The sequence below is a fragment of the Cricetulus griseus genome, chromosome 4, assembly GCF_003668045.3.
Source record: "Cricetulus griseus strain 17A/GY chromosome 4, alternate assembly CriGri-PICRH-1.0, whole genome shotgun sequence".
Lineage (NCBI taxonomy): Eukaryota > Metazoa > Chordata > Mammalia > Rodentia > Cricetidae > Cricetulus > Cricetulus griseus.
Window position 1 is genome coordinate 92693257 of NC_048597.1, and position 16374 is coordinate 92709630.

The 16374-nt window shown below is 50.0% G+C and overlaps 1 protein-coding gene across 1 annotated transcript; it reads right to left on the reverse strand.

Moving 5' to 3' along the window:
• Positions 1-2175: 2175 nt before the first annotated feature.
• On the reverse strand, positions 2176-9547 carry Crybb2 (crystallin beta B2). The gene is made up of 5 exons (XM_027416084.2): positions 9494-9547; positions 6729-6847; positions 3865-3997; positions 2802-2944; positions 2176-2344 (listed from the first exon to the last, which is right to left on the reverse strand). The coding sequence occupies exons 1-5, from the start codon at positions 9545-9547 to the stop codon at positions 2176-2178; spliced, it is 618 nt and encodes a 205-aa protein (XP_027271885.1).
• Positions 9548-16374: the final 6827 nt, after the last annotated feature.

Genomic DNA, 16374 nt, shown 5'->3' on the forward strand with positions numbered 1-16374 from the left:
ATTCAACTGTGTGAGCCCTTCCTGGCTGAGAGCCACCCTTGACACCCATCTGAGATTAGCAGACCCACTAGATGCTCCCAAAATTACAGATCTTCAAGCAAAAGAAATGACTGCTCAGATTTTACCACTTACCCTGTGAGAGGCTGAGCATTCAGTGATGAGTAGCTGTGCTTTCTCTAGAACCACCCACACCTCCTACACACCCACGTATCACAGTCAACGAAGGCATCCCTCATCTCTCAGGACCTGCTCAGCCAGGCCAGCTTCCCGTGTACTGGAGTGGGCATGACTCAACTTCACACATCTGTTCCCTTTGCAGAATCTGCCTCTCGATTTCACCTGGAAAATTCCACATCTCTTTAAACACTTCGCCTCTCAGGAAGCCCTCACCTGGCCCAGGGATGTCTCCTTTCCCTTGCCACCACCATGTGAGTTTTCTGGGACAGGGAGCTAGGCAGGTGGTGTTCCTGTTTCAGAGGCTGAGCATCTAAGACTGAAGTGCCAGTCTTAGATGCTTAGTGCAGGTCTACTCCTCCTGCAGGTTGCAAGGATCTTGTCCCCAGCAGACAAAACACTCATACGTACAAAGTAAAATAAATAAGTCTGAAAACATTTTTAATTTTTTAAAAAAAGAAACAGGGTTTATGATAGGGTGCTAAAGACATTGGAACTCCATCCTTGGACGTCATGAATCTCATCTGGTGGGGTGAAGGACATCCTTGCCAGAGTGAGCTCCTTCCCTTCTGCACACATTGGTTTCCTTCCATTGCTCAACCCTGTCACCCTTCCAAAGGGACCCCTGTGTCCAGGGGTGGCTGCCTGGTCTCGAACTTCCAGCCTGTGGAACCAACCTCTCACTTCATGAGTAGCTAGCTAGTCTCCAGTATTTTGTTACAGCAGATCACAGACTGATGGTCTCTATGGTTCCCCATTTTTTCATGTTGGAGGGGGTGCTTCTAAAGCGTGTTTAAATGAGCAAGAGTATCCGACTGTCCCTGTGGACTAAAGCCTTGGGAGCTGTCACCCCACCTACAAAGCAGGGTCAGAACACACAGGAAATGACAGGGACTGAGCGGACAGCCCATGAACAGTCCCCTTGTGGAGTTCTTTAGTGCCCAGCAGGCCAGCAGCTGCCTGGAGGGGAAAAAAATCAAAGGAGAAGCTGGGTCTTACTGCATTCAAGGCACGGAAATTGCCTGCAGAAAAAGAAAGAATGTGAACACTAAGAGCAAAGCTCTCAAACATCCGTGGGTATTGGAGACTGGATTTGTGTCCTGGGGTTAGAAAGAGCCTTTTAAAGATGGTGAAAACCATGGGGGTTGGGGAGCTTGAGATCTGAGTTTGCTACATTTTAAAATGATATTCAGAGCTACCAGAAGAGAGGTGAAGAGAGACCCAGCATCCACCTTGAATAGAAGGCCGCCCCGCCTGCACCGGCCTGTTTTTTCCATCCCTGCTTATTCCTCATGGGAACAGGATAGCTCTAAGAGGTCACCTGGGGTGAGGCCTGTGAATGAGGTCTTCACAGCCTCCCTCCTCCTGGGTTGTGATCTCCTAGCTGTGCTCTCAAAGGCCACACAAGAGACCAAACCAACCCAATGACAGAGTGGAAAACAGTGAACCTGAACACCAGCAGACATGTGGCTAAGGCTTCTCCCGAGATATGGTAGACACAGCAGGGACTTGAATCCTCCGGGAGATACAAAACAAACCAAAAGGCCACTGCCCTGCTCTATAGTGATGACGGAGCAGTAAGAGTGACAGTAAGTGGACCAGGAACCTGTCACCCACCCTGAGAATAACTGTTCAGGATCATGTTGTGTAAGGCCCAGAAGGTCAACCATACTGGCCACGTGCAAAGCAGTGGAGTGGTAAATCAGATAGAGGCTCAGAGAGATCACCAGTGTGTTCAAGGTCACACAGCTGTGGAGTGGTGGAGATGTAGGATTCCATGGAGCCTTATTGCAAACCGCAGCCCAGATGCCTGCTAACTGCCCCTCTCCCTCTCCCCCCTCTTGCACACACACACACGTACACATGCACACACATGTGCCCCAGGCACACCATAGATAAAAGATCCACAGCAGACATGTTGCAAGCCACACTTTATTCACTCTGGTGTCAGGAGGCCCCGGGGTAGTAGGCCTGGCCCCTGGGGAGCGGGAGGTTGGGGCTCTAGCTGGAGGGGTGGAAGGCACCTCTCTGGTGCCACTGCATGTCACGGATGCGACGCACAGACTGCACTTGGGGGTGAGGGGCCCCAAAGTCGCTGTTGTCCTTGTAATCCCCCTTCTCCAGCAGGTACTGCAGCCCACGGTAGCCGGGGTACTGGTACCCAACCCACCTGCAGGCAGAGGTGGGGGGGCATGTGAGCTGAAAGGAGAGGTAGGTGGGGGTTTCCTGACACCAGGAGGAGGAGGAAAGGCCAGGAAGCTACTCTCCACCCCTAGGACCTCAAGAGTGCCATGGCTCACAATGAGAATTCCCCAGGCTGGAGACTAAGGTGACATGTCAAAGTGGAATTCCTCAAGGAGGAATTCCAGGCTCAGGCTCAGGGGACTGCAGGGGCAGATGCTCCGTTTCCTCCCTCTGAGCTAAGATTATTCCATTTGTGGCACCTGCTGCCTCCACCTGCCCAGGTAGACACTGGGGGATGCAGGGGGCACAGCCAATGATGGAACGTCCCACCAGATGATCTGTGGGTGGCAGAGGGCAAAGCAGAGCCCCTCCCCCAAACCCAATGAGCTCAGAACACAAAAGGACTCAGAGTCATGGATGCTGAGGTCTGGGGCCACACTCACGTGCCGCTCTGCACCCGCACGGAAGACACCTTCTCCTGGTACCCATGGGCGTGGAAGCTGGGGACATCATCATCTACAATCTCCATCTTCTTACCGGTAAAATTGGGGTTCTCATACAGGATGATCTTGTGCTCTTGGCTGTCCTGTGAGTGGAAGATGTAGGTGAAGCCCAATACCTCACCTCACAGTGGGAGGTGAGACAATCACCCTGGCTGGTGACTGGATGCCTATGGAGTGACTGGAATGGGACAGGCAACCTCAGATCCTGCACTCAGGGAGCATTTGGTCCAGGGACTCCAGGTCCCCTCCCTGGATCTCAATTTCCTGTTTTATAAACAGCAGCTGTGATACAGCAGCTGATGCACACAGGCAGCATCAGGCTTCTGGCGGTCCCAGCAGTTGCAGGGTCTCCCACAGTCTCCAGATCGACTGTCCCAGTGAAGTTTTTCTCAGTTACTATTCTGTCCTTTCAGCAGTTCTTGGACCATATGACACCTGAGAAAACTAAGGTTCAGAGAGGTCAAGTGACTCACCCAGGGTCACTCAGCTGAGAGGAGCAGAGTCAACACAAGACTTGCTCAGATCTTGTAGAGATCCAGTCTCATACAGAGCTCTGAGAGGTACAAGTCAGGCTTTGGAAGGTTTAGGCACCTCTTGGAGCATTCCCTGCCCAACAGTTCTCATGGTAGTGAGAATCAGATTCAGAAATAGACCAGAAGCTCACATTGAGTCTTGACTAAAGCACCTCCCCCTCCCCCACAACCCCTGGATTTCTTGAATGCCCATAGTTGCTAACTGAGCCTGGGCCCTAAGGGACAGGGCCCACAGGACAACATAGTTGTTCAGGGAATGGCATCCCCTGGAGTTGGGCTAGGAACAAGGGAGTATCTGCCAGCAAGAACTAAAGTCTCAATTGCAGAAGATCAAACAGAAGCTCAAGGAGGCCAAATGTCTTTGGTCACACCCCACAATGGAGGTCCTTGGCCAGAGCACAGTGTGGGTGGGGAGCCTCCCAGGCCCTGACCCTCTGGCTCCAGTGCAGGAAAAGGTGGGAAGGTCTTACCACTTTGATGGGCCTCAGAGAGCTCAGGGAGTCTGTCCTCCGGCTGCTGGTCCAGGAGTCCCAGCGTGGGTATTCGCCCTTTTCAAACACAAACTGCTCGCCCTTGCAATTGGCCTGTTCATAGCCCACCCAACTGTAAGACACAAAAAGGGTTAGTGGGTCCCTTGCCAGGCATCCTGCATCCAGCATGACCCTGGCACTCAACCCCGCTACACTGGTCCCATCTAAACCTAAATATAGATAAGCTAGTACAAGGTGACTTTAGTTATCCAGAACCCAGGCCCCACTGCCCTTGACCTCCTGCAGCACATAGGCAAACTAAACATGTAATCTGAAGGACAGCTTGGCCAAAGAGAGAGGACAGTCCTAACCAAGAGGATGCTGGGAAAATAATAAACAGTTCTGAATGCAGAACAAGAGCCCCAGGATCCTATTTATCTAGTGCTGCTGGCCACAGTGTGCATGCCTCGGCCTGGAGACTGTAAGCGGACAGGGTGACCTCAGCCAGGCCTAGAGAGAGGAGAGGTCCATTAGCTGACCACTGAGCACAGCTCTGGGACTCAAGATCATGCAGGTCATAGCTTCGTCCACAGCAGGTTCCAGACTCAATTCTCCCATTGTCTTTCTACTTGCCTTTACACAACACTCTAACTCCTAGATTGATGGTAGAGAGATGGCCAGTGGTTGCTCTGTGCTGGTAAGAAACTGGGCTGGAATCTACAATGGCAACAGCATCCTGTGAACCATAAATCACCGGCAGATGCCTTGCAGGAACTATGAAAGCGACTATTGTATCCCACTTTAGGGAACAGAAGAGAGAAAAGGAGTGTGTGCTTGCTTAGAGCAGATGCAATCTCCCCCAGATACTCTCTGCTGCTCATTGTTTGAATCCAGGGAAGTGACACTTGTAGATGTGACAGGGTTGACTGTAATCCACAGCACTCTCTTAGGAGGGCGTGGCCCATAGACGAAGGAGAAGTAGGCAAGAGGAAGTGGGAGCCTCAAATGCCAAGTTTCTGGGGCTCTCCAGGGCAGAGACACTCCCTCCCTGCGTGACAATGGTGGCTGTTCAGATCTAAGTCATCGGTGATAGAGGCAACTGCATCTGTCACTCACGTGCACTCAAAGGACGACTTACAGGAGATCCTGCAAGCCAGCTTTACGTACTGTGTTCTTGAGAACAACAGTCAGAGCCCAGGCAGGGCTGAAAAAAAAAAAAACTGTCCATCATAGCAGTGTTTACAACACCCAACAGCCGAGAGGGCAGATAAACTAGGGAACGTGTACCAAGCCACCATACATAACGACAGACGATACACGGGTTCACAAACTCGACTGGACATAAGTACGACCAGGAGATCTGGCTTGAGATAGTTTCCTGAACTCTAAGACCAGGAGTCTGAAGTGGGGACCTGGATCTTCAGAGTCTCCCTTCTGTAGTTTTGATACTTAGGGACCTCAAATTGCTCTGAAAGATGCCAATGTGAAGTGTGACTTACAACATGGAGAACATTGTGGTGCCTCCTAACATTTGACAAAACACTGTACAATATCATTCAAATATCATGTTTCTTAAAAAACCACAAATGCATGCACAGGGAAAAATCTACACTTATATAAAAATCTTAATGATGAATATTTCTAAAGTGTAAGCTAAAGTCAAAATTGGGGGCAGGGGACACAACTCTTTGCTAAGTTATTCCTTCTTAATATTGAACACATATTTTAACCGATATGCAAAAACTATTTTTTCCCTAGAATTCCAACACCAGGGAGTTCAAAACCCACCTGGGCTAAGTAGTGAGACCCTCAACAAAACAAAAGACCCAGAAAACAATTTTTAAAGTTAGTTTTAAAACTCAAGACATATTCTGAGAAAGAGTGTTAATGTAAATTAAAACAGTTCTCTCTTTTTTCTTTTCTTTTTTTTTTTTTTTTTTGGTTTTTTTGAGACAGAGTTTCTCTGTGTAGCTTTGGAGCCTATCCTGGCACTTGTTCTGGAGACCAGGCTGGCCTCGAACTCCTCCTGCCTCTGCCTCCTGAGTGCTGGGATTAAAGGCGTGCACCACCAAGTCCCAGCTTACAAAACAGTTTTGAAGGGTGTGGCATAGCTCAGTGATCGGGGATTGCCTTGCAAAGGCGAATCAATGGGTTTCACCCTCAGTAACCCCCGTCCCAACACACACAACAAATCAAACACACAAAGGCTTATTTCCAATATTTAAAATATTTGGGAAATTCTCCCATCAAAATAGCAAAAGTAGATGAGGTCAGAAGTATTCAAAGGGTGAAGACCCATGTTCTACAGAGGCAGAGCCTAGTCCCCTGTACATGCTAATAACTGTAATTGTGCAAGTCTGTTAGACTCAGACATAAGTATGTTGTCACACTCAGGCCCTGACTGGTACAGGCTCCTGAACCACCAGATGTATACCGACTTCTTGGGGTCACTGTGTCCCCAAACTCATAAGACATTTACAAAGGAGGACTGAGGGAGATGAGTGACACAATGGCCCTCATGCAACTCATTGCTTGGTGAGGGGAGAGGCAGCCTCCATAATTACATCCCTTTTCTCTTGAGTAGAGACAGGACCTGAAGGATGACAGCAAAGGTATTGGCTACGAAAAGGAAACCAAGTATCAGAGAGGGAAGTTAATGGTCAAATACCACATAGCCTGCAAGTCCCCTTAACCAGGATTTGAACCCAGCCTCCTAAGCACAAACTCCCTCTGGGCTGCCAAACCCCAAATCCTGCCTCTATCACACACAACCTAGGAACACAGAAAGGTTAGATATCCCCAATTCAACATCTCAATTACCAGGCTGACAGTCCCTGGCTAGGTGAGACCACCCAGATACTCACGGTCCAGCCTGCACCAGGACAGAACCTGCCTTCTCCATGCCAGTCTCCTTCAGGTTGGGGCAGGGTCCGCTGAGCTCATGAGAGTGGCCCTGGAAGTTCTCCTGTTCAAAGATGATGATCTGGAAGGAATGGGATAGAGTCGGACCGTGGGAAGAGCAGGGGGTGAACAGGTAGCTCAGAGAGCCCCAGGATTGCAGACCTGAGGGCTGGAGACTTGGAGCCTGAAGGTGCTGCTTTCTGAGCCTCAGTTTCCCTGCCAGTGAAATGGGTGACAGAACCAGCCAGGGGCAGGGAAGCTGTCAAGATGGCAGGCAGAAGGTTCAGCTCAGGCGTGAGAGACTCCTTTATGTCTGTGGAGTTCTAGAGACAGAACCAGGGCCAGATAGAACTCTACACATCCAGCAGCCACACTCCCTCTAAGCAATACCCCAGCTACCCATAGTGCATCTGCTACAGATCAAAGCTAGGTACATGGCCTGGACTTGTGTGATATAGCAGAAACTAGAGGGCAGCTTGCAAACTGAACATGCACACCAAACCTGGGATCTTGACAAAAGGTAGTCTCATGGCACTGCTTCTGTGGTGCCGCACCCCATATTCCAGATGCCACTTGGCTCCCAGGAGGTGGCAATCAGGAGGTGTGAGATACCCCTCTACAGACACCACACACCAGCTGTCTCCCGGAAACACACACATTCCTGGGCCCTTTTCCTCAAGCCTCTACCCCTGGAGGTCTCCAGGTCTCCCTATGGCCACCCAAGTGAGATGGATCTTACTAGAAATCCCCCCACTCTGTGCCTTGTCCTGTCTCCTCATCTGGCCTAGGCAGGGGTCCGGTGGAATCCCAACAAGGATCCTGGGACTCTGCAGAGTGAAGAGACCCACTCAAGGCCTCACAGCCATGAGCTAAACACATTTACAACCACACCTGGAACAGGGAACCTTTCTAGCCACTCAGCCCCAAAGACGGGAGCCTGCAGCCACCTCTGGATGAAGAAGTAGACAGGAGGGATACGTACAGGGTCCCTAAGTCAGCACTAGCTAGAGAAAGCACTTCTGTTTCCCAGGCTGGGGATTAGTGAGATAAAAGAAGTAAAAGCAGTGGCCAGGAGGGCTCAGGGGCAGATTCCATGGGATCAGTTCAGCCTTCATGGTCACTGACCCCTCCAGGCACAGAAGCAGGAGACATGGGCTCTGGTTCCCCTGCTCTGTGTAGCCCAAGGAGGAACTGTGCTTTCCAGAAGGGCAGTCCAGTAAACCTGTTTGCAGGGGCATTGAGAAGGCTCTAGAAGTCGGGGTAGGGTAGGGGGCTCAGTGGCCATTACCTAGCCTGGAATATAAGGGCCAGTAGGGAAGGGTCAGGTTCTCCGTACACTTGAGAAGCCCTGGGTCCCAGGAGTGCTGAACCCTGCTGCTGGTGTAGAGAAGACAATAACAACAACAACAACAACAACAACAACAACAACAACAGCAATAATAGTAACAGAGTCTAGATTCTTTCCTATTGACCAACCCTGTAACCACACACTACCCAGTGCAGAAGCCACTAGCTGCACGGCCCTGAGCATGCAGTCAGCGCTAACTGTGTGCTGTTCATAGGAAACACAGATTTGAAGACAGGCAGAGTGGGAATGAACTGTTTAACAAAGGAGACTATGGAAATTAATCACCCGTTGCCTTTTATAACTTTCACTGTGACCATTGGAAGATCTTAAGTTACCCGTGTGATTTGTAGTATATATGAGACATCTCTGTACATCTGTGATGTCATAAAACGTGTGACATCACTGTGTATGTATGTGATGTCACCGTGTGTGTGACATCACAGTGTGTGTGTGTGTGTGTGTGTGTGTGTGTGTGTGTGTGTGTGTGTGACATCACAGTACTGAAATGCTGTGTGCCCTGCACCCGGTGGTCTCATTTTTCTTCAAACTCATCCAACTTGTTGGCAACCTCGGGTCCTTTGCTTGTGCTGTTCCCACTACCCCAGTGGCCTCACCATTCCGAGCCCCCTATTTTTACATGGCTGCTCCCTCACTTGACCCCAGTCACCTCCTCATGGAGGTCCCCCCTAAAGCACCAAGCTGACCCACTATTTGCTGTGAACTCCAGCTCTGGGGATCCCTTAAACTACTTAGTGTTAAATGCTTTTCACTCCTTCAGGCTACAGGCCACCTCAAGACAGTTTGCTGACTGTCACTCACTCAAGGAAATGGAATGAGGAGGTTTAGCTGGGCCAGATAGGGTGTGACCAGCCTCGGAGAGGCTGGAATAAGCTGCCTCTGGAGTGTGAGAGTCAGAAAGTGAAGCAGACGGTCTGAGCTGGCATGGGCAGCGAGGACACATAGCTCTCTGGTAAGACGCTGAGTCTGGTTTCTGGGCCTGCACAATTGTTCTATGTGTAATTGATGCTCCCTATTGTATAGGCTGATGTTCAGAGATGTTAAGCCACTGGCCTGGGCCACACAGCAGGAGGGGGCCTGGAAATCCTCTTCAGTTGGCACTGAGTCTCTGCCAGGTCTTTGGGAGTCCCGTGGGTGATAGCATGTGGGGCGGCAGACAAGCAGAGACATTTAATTCTCTAAAATCTGAAGCTGATGCCGGGCACTCAGGTGGGTGGGGAAGGGCACAGGGAATTGGCCCCAGGTGTGCAGCTGGGGGAGACTGAGTCCCCCGAGGGACAGGGCTGAGAACGAGCACCAGGAAGGAAGAAGTTGACTGGGCATGTAGATGTTGCCTGCCCTTCCCTCCAGCAGGATACCCACCTTGGGATTGAGGGGCTGGGGCTTGCCCGCCTGTGTCTGGTGGTCTGAGGCCATGGTGGACTCTCTGGTGTCAAGGTGACCTGGAAGAAATGAGGAAGCTGCATGAGGACGCTGCCGTAGGAGCCCTGAGCCAACCCCAACCCTCTTCTCTTTTGACAGGGTTTTTAGATTGTTCCAGAAGCAGCCACCTGGGCTCTGTCTTCCCCTACACTATGATCCAGCCCTGATCTAAGTGGAAGAATCCCCCTTCTCCCCTCAGCTCCTCTCCTACTGCTCCTCTCCCTGTTGCTGGACTCCTGAGCTATGGAATCATGTTGGAAGGTTTCCCCGCACCCTCTTGCAGTTCAACAAATTTTCTACCTTTAGGTGTTTAACTCAGCTGATCCATTCCAAGTGCTTGCTCTGCCACCAAGGAGCTGAACAGGCGCCCATAAGTCCTGCCCTCTCTCTGCGCCTCAGTTTCCTACTCTGTACACCAGGAAACCAACAGAGGTGCCTCACTCTCTCTGTGTGAACTAGGACTCCATACAACTGTGTACATCTGACAGGGCCCCGTAATACACTTGGCACCCAGGAAGGGACAGTCAGGGTGACATAGTTAGGGCCATTTCCAGTGGGATTTAGTGACACTAAAGTCACAGTGCCCAGAAACAGGTGCAGCTGAGTTCAGCTCACAAGTTTCCCCCAAGGCTGGCTCAGCGGAGCCACAATGACTAGTCAGGAGAAAGCTGGCTCCAAAATCTAGACACAGTCAAGGTCGGGCCACTTCTGGTTCCTGAGCCAGACACATCTTCCTTCCCGGTCTCCAGCAGAAGAAAGGAGGGGCCTTTTCCAGGTGCTGGCTGTGCACCAGGTCAGTCTATTGTGTTGTTTCCTAACCCATGGCAGAGGGGCTTAGACTGCCCCTCTCCCCACTTAACAGAAGGGAAAACTGAGGCCAGGTACTGGTCTCTGTGCCATGCTTTCCAGCAAGAAGGAAAGAAAAGCAAAGAGCTGAGCAAGCAGCAGAAGCCTCCTTACCAGATCACCAGCCCCGGTGAGTGCCGTGAAGCCCAGCTGGTGGGAGGTGGTATTTATACCTTCCCCAGGGGAGCTGGTGCCAAGATGGGTGACTGCTGCATCCCTGCGGAAAGCAGGGTGAGAATGCAGGCTAAGCCTACACCAAAGCCTGGGTCAGCAAATGCCCATAGACATTGTGTCTCCACACAATAATGTCATTAGCTTTCAGATTCGGCTGCGCCAGTGTGTCAGGCGGCTGGGCAAGACTGTGCCCACTTTGCATGCATCAGCCATCCCGCTGCCAGAACGGGGCCATGCCAGGTTCACAGATGCAATCACCAGGCCCTGGGGCACAGCAGACAGAAGCCTTCCCAGTGTCTGTAGGGCAAGCAAGCAAAGAGGGACTTCAGGAAGAGACCAGCATTCATTCATTCATCCACCCATCCACATACTCCCATGCCAACCTACCTGTTGTCCATCCATCCATCCATCCATCCATCCATCCATCCATGCATCCATCATGCACTGTCTTGACTAGTTCTATGTCAACTTGGCACAAGCTAGAGTTATCTGAAAGGAACCTCAATTGAGAAAATGCCTCCATAAGATCCAACTGTAAGGCACTTTCTTAATTAGTGATTGATGTGGGAGGACTCAGCTCATTGTGGGAGGGGCCATCCCTGGGCTGGTGGTCTTGGGTTCTATAAGAAAGCAGGATGAATAAGCCATGGGGAGCAAGCTAGTAAGCACCTCCCCTCCATAGCCTCTGCACCAACTCCTTCCTCCAAGATCCTGCCCTGTTTGAGTTCCTGTCCTGCAGGGACAATGCAGGACAAGAGGCTGGCTGAGAAGACTGAACTTCTATGGATGCTGGCTGCCCACACCTACTGTCCTTCAGGAGATGTGCCTTGGATCCTGGTCCCAACGTGGGAGAAGAGTCTCTCAGAACTCCACTGCTGGCCCATCACTGTCCTGGGCTCACATCCTCGAGAGTGCATGTCTTCCTGCAGACCAGGCTCTGTCTTGACCTTCAATCCAAGGTCAAGAAAGAGAGGAGATGTGCTGAGGCCAAGCTAGCTGATTCCCTCTCTCATCCAGTTTCCATCCTCTCGACAGCCACAGATACACACACACACACACACACACACACACACACACACACACACACCACATAGTATACAAACACACACATGTACACATACACACATATGTATACATACACACTGAAAAGTTTCTGCACCCCGATAAGCCTCTCTGCTGATGCAACAATCCAAATCAGATCAAATCAAACTGAATTAGAAAAGGCCCATGTTTAATGGATACAGTGCTTCCGTATGGCTTCCCAGCCCCCCAGAGAGGAGACAGGAGTCTGTTTTCTGGGGGACCACATAGTACACATACTCACATGTACATCCCACATACACCCTCCCATAATCCACAACACACACATGCACATCACACACACATAATACACAAACATGCACATGCACACCACACACACACACTGTGTGTCTCAGTCCCCTGTCCATGCTGTTTCCTACTTGTCCCAAATCAGGCGTGGGTCTACTCAACTCTACAGAGACAAAGCCCACGCACACCACAATAAAGTCAGTCAAGATTCTGTTCCTCCCCAGGGAACTGGCTTCTCAGAAATCATGTGAATGGCAGTCTGCTAATCTGACTGATAGGCCTGGAAAGTCCCTGTCCCCACTGTAACCCTTCCTCCCTTGACCTCTTTTCTCCCCTCCCCCCCATTTAAGCTAGCCCCACCATTTCAATAAATGAGCTGTCCTCCAAAAAAGGTCATTCATACCCTGCCATACTCATGGTTGCCCGAGACCCTGTTCTCCAGCTCCTCTGCATACTGCGACCATGGGTGCACAAAGGCCAATCGGGGTTTGGGGGACCCACACTTGCCTGCAAGCACTGAGCCCTGAGTTGGATCCATAGCACCAACAACAGGAATGCACACCTGTAATCCCAGTGATGGAAAGGTAGAGGCAGGAGGATCAAAATTCAAGGTCATCCTCCACTACAGAGCAAGTTTGGTTGCAATAGAGAAATCAAGTTGGAACTCACTGGGAAAATCTATACCTGCTGGTGTGTCAAAGATGCCATCAGGCCACTGCAGGGGAAAGTGATTAATGTAATTACTGTCAGTAGACCCTTCATGCTACAACACAACCTGTCAGGGGTCCACGGATGCAATAGTGGCATGGCTGTCGTGGAATAACCAACTACTCTCCAACTGAATTCAAGGTCTGCTCCACAGAAGAAAGTTCAAAAGCCCACAGCTGGGAAGGTGATAGGGGGTAACTTACTAGTATTGTTTTGCTAAGTGGACTGTAGTCAAACTGCCTAAATGTTTATATTTATATCCACAGACCTGAGCACTCAACCCTAGTCATAGAAGCTTCTCCCTGTGTGAGCAGATGTCAGGGCGGAGTATATACAATTTATACAGGTGATAACTGGTCAAAACACTAAGAAGAATGACTGAGTGATCATCCCTAAATGGAACATCTCTATCTACCCCTACTCAAGGCTCAGGAAGCATCAGGGAAGAGGGATGAAGAGAACGTGAGAGTTCAAGGATGGGGAGGAGCTGTAGAACGCCATCTCATAGACGTGACACAGCTACTGTGGACAGGAACACCACAGCCGTGGTGTGGCACACCTTTAATCCCGGCACTTGGAAGGCAGAGGCAGGAGGATCTCTGAGTTTAAAGTCAGCCTGCTCTACAAAGTGAGTTCCAGAAGCTAAGGCTGTTACACAGTGAAACCCTGTCTCAAAAACAAAACAAAACAGAAAGACAAACACAATTTGATATTCCTTGACTGGCTGATATTCATGGAAGGCCGACCTGTATCTGAAGAGAAACAGTGGTGGAGGAGTGGATGGGGAGTAGGGGGAGGAGAGGAAGTGGGAGAGGAACTGAAAAGAGGGGAGGGAGGGGAAACTTTGATTGGGACATAAAAACAAACAAAAATAAACAACAAAAATAGGCAAGCATCACCCCATTAGTGTGTAAATTTTCTTTTATTTATAAAAAACTCACATTTATGTGCATTGGAAGTATTGTGTTAAATTTTTATGATTAATTATCAGGAAACATTTGGCTATTTTATGTACCTTTAGACCCGCCCTCATCCGTCACACACAAAAAATTCTTAGGTGAAAGGGGTCATGGGTAGAAACCATCTCAGAAGCCTTACCCAAGTTCCACAGCCCTCCTCTCAACTCCACTGCAGTCAAGGTTTCCTTCTTCAAACCAGGGTGGGGTGGCGTGGGGGTGAGGCAGGGCTAGGTACCTAGAGCATGGCTATTTTAGAATTGTGTCAGTCCTTTCTCAGAGGAGCCAGCCTGGAATCTGTCACAGAAAGCACTTGGTGGCCCTATTCCTTCAGGAAGACATTCATTGCCATCACACTTGGACCAAGCACTGTTTCCTAAGCCTTATATGTTTCCTCATTTTTCAGCCCATCATGCAAAGGAGGACATGCTGGGACAGGCTCATCCAGCAGCTTGAGCCTTTCTCTATATTCAGTCACTCACTCCATCATCATCACCATCCATTTATTTCATAGAGCCTGTGGAGGACTCAGTGGGAATGAACTCACACATACCCCATCTGGGGGCAGCTTACAGCTGATAGGTTCATAAGCTTGCAGAGCCCTTTGCTGTGGTGTGACCCTTGTGTGGACAATGGGCTCAGTGCAAGTTGAGCCACAGCTTAGCTACCTCCACATCCTCTGGACATGCTCAATGCATAGTAGGTCCTCAGAAAATGTGTTGACTTACTTAAAGAGAGAGAAGTCTACCAGAAGGAGGTTTCAAGACCAGAGCTCCAGGCTGGACCATTTATTGGGGACTTGAGGATGCCACAGGTAGAACATAGATGCAATATATTTGAGAGTACGTTGTCACTGGGGCTTCCTGACATCATTCACGGGCATGTTTGGACACAGGATGCCTTTTAGCCAAATAATAACCATAGACCCCTTAAGGGCTCTCTTTCCCTGCATGTTCCTGAGATGGTGGCAGGGTGGGATGACAGACTTTATCTACCCTAAACACTATGTGTAGCCAAGTTCCTGCTGAGGGAGAAACAGGGACACCTGTCATTGCAGCTAGTTAGACCAGTTCCAACGGCCATAAAGGCAGCAGGCTTTGGTGTCCCTTAGATGCAAAGCAGTAAGGAGTCAACTTGCCTCTCGGACCATCCAACTGGGAGGAATTTTCCAAATCTATCCAAAGGGACAATTACCTGGGACTGTCATTTGTCAACTATAACCCACCTGCATACAAACAGTTCAAATTTAGTCAGAAAGGCCTTCCTTTAACTATAGTGTAAAGAATGATAAGAAACAATGTTGCAATAGCTAAGGGCTTTGAAAAAGCTGGGGCAGGGTGGAGATCCAGACAGAGGGCCTTCCTTAACTACCATGTAAAGAATGGTGTGATACAATGTTGCAATAGCTAAGTGCTTTGACAGCTGGAGCAAGGTAAAAATAGGCAGAAAGGGTCTTCCCTTAACTACAGTGTAAGGAATGGCGCGATACAATGTTGCAATAGCTAAGGATTTGACACAGCCGGGGCAGGGTAGAGAGGCAGGCCTAGGTTTCTATTTTTAATGGGTGCAGCACTTGGCTAGGACATTATTATTGAGTGAATGTATGTTAGTCTCTTCTTATCCTGGACAGAAGCACTTGTTCAAACTCTGTGAAAGAAGTTGCCTGGGTGCTAGGATTTGCCAAATTGGTAAGGAGGGTCTATCTAAGGGATGGGACCTCAGGCTGTTCAAGAACCGGCTCTGATGAGTTTGTTGATGAGCTCCTCAACAGAATACCCCAAAGCCAGCTGCTGTCTTGTAGAGTGCTCTGTAGCTCCAGTCCTGGGGTACAGTGAATCCTTGCTACACAGGAGTGCAGGCATGGCTGCCTCAGGGGCACAGCAAGGGTCAGCACAGCACTGGCAGCCCCTGTGTGGGGACAGCGGGCATTAGAACAGCCAGGGAGTCCTGGTCCTCCTCTTGAAAGCTGTGCTGCTCAGGGAAGTGCATGCCAGCTCTCTGCACCTCTGTTTCTCTGAGAATGGCTTCAGCTAGGGCAGCCCTGTACTCAGGTGGCTTGCTTCCCTCAGAATGAATGGAAATGGGATTAACTGACTGATAGGAGAATTTAGAGAAATGATACAAGGAAGGGTGGGAGAAAGGATGGAAGGACAGATGAACTGACAGATGGAAGAAGGATGGATAGCTAATGGATGGATGGATGTGTGATGGGTGGGGGCCAGCAAGGATGTATGAATCAATGGGAAGAAAATATAGATAGAAATAAGGGAGGAAAGATGGGTGGATGACAGATAGATGAGTAGGACCGATGGGTAGGAAGATGAATGGAAGGATGGGTAAGTGAATGGATGAGTGGGTGGGTAGATGATGAATAAATGAGTGGGAGGACAGGTGTGTGGATGAATGAATGGCTGGCTAGCTTAGTGGATGGGTGGATGGATGGATGGATGGATGGATGGGTGGATGGATGGATGGATGGGTGGATAGATGGATGGATGGATGAGTGCATGGGTGGGTGGGTGGGTGGGTGGATATGACAGGATGAATAGGTGAATGGATGAATGGACAGACAGACAGTTATTCAGATGTAGGCACTGTTGGTGGAAGTAAGCCTGTGGCAGAGGGGGCATGGACTGGGCTGACAAGACTAGACACAGCACAGGCACACCCCTCCTCCCCTCCTTGCGGGTCTGGACCCCTCCAGCCTAGCCTCCACAGGAAGTGACGCAGACAGAGCAGCATGGCTGGTGGGCTTTATTGAGCAGGTTGGGGAGGGGACACAGGCCTTGGGCCCAGGGATCTGAGTCC

Coding starts and splice junctions, on each gene's coding strand:
- Crybb2 (XM_027416084.2), bottom strand. CDS start 9,547: ATGGCCTCAGACCACCAGACACAGGCGGGCAAGCCCCAGCCCCTCAAT. Junction 3,998..6,728: donor GTCCTGGTGCAGGCTGGACC/GTGAGTATCTGG, acceptor TGTGTCTTACAG/TTGGGTGGGCTATGAACAGG. Junction 2,945..3,864: donor CTCTGAGGCCCATCAAAGTG/GTAAGACCTTCC, acceptor TTCCACTCACAG/GACAGCCAAGAGCACAAGAT.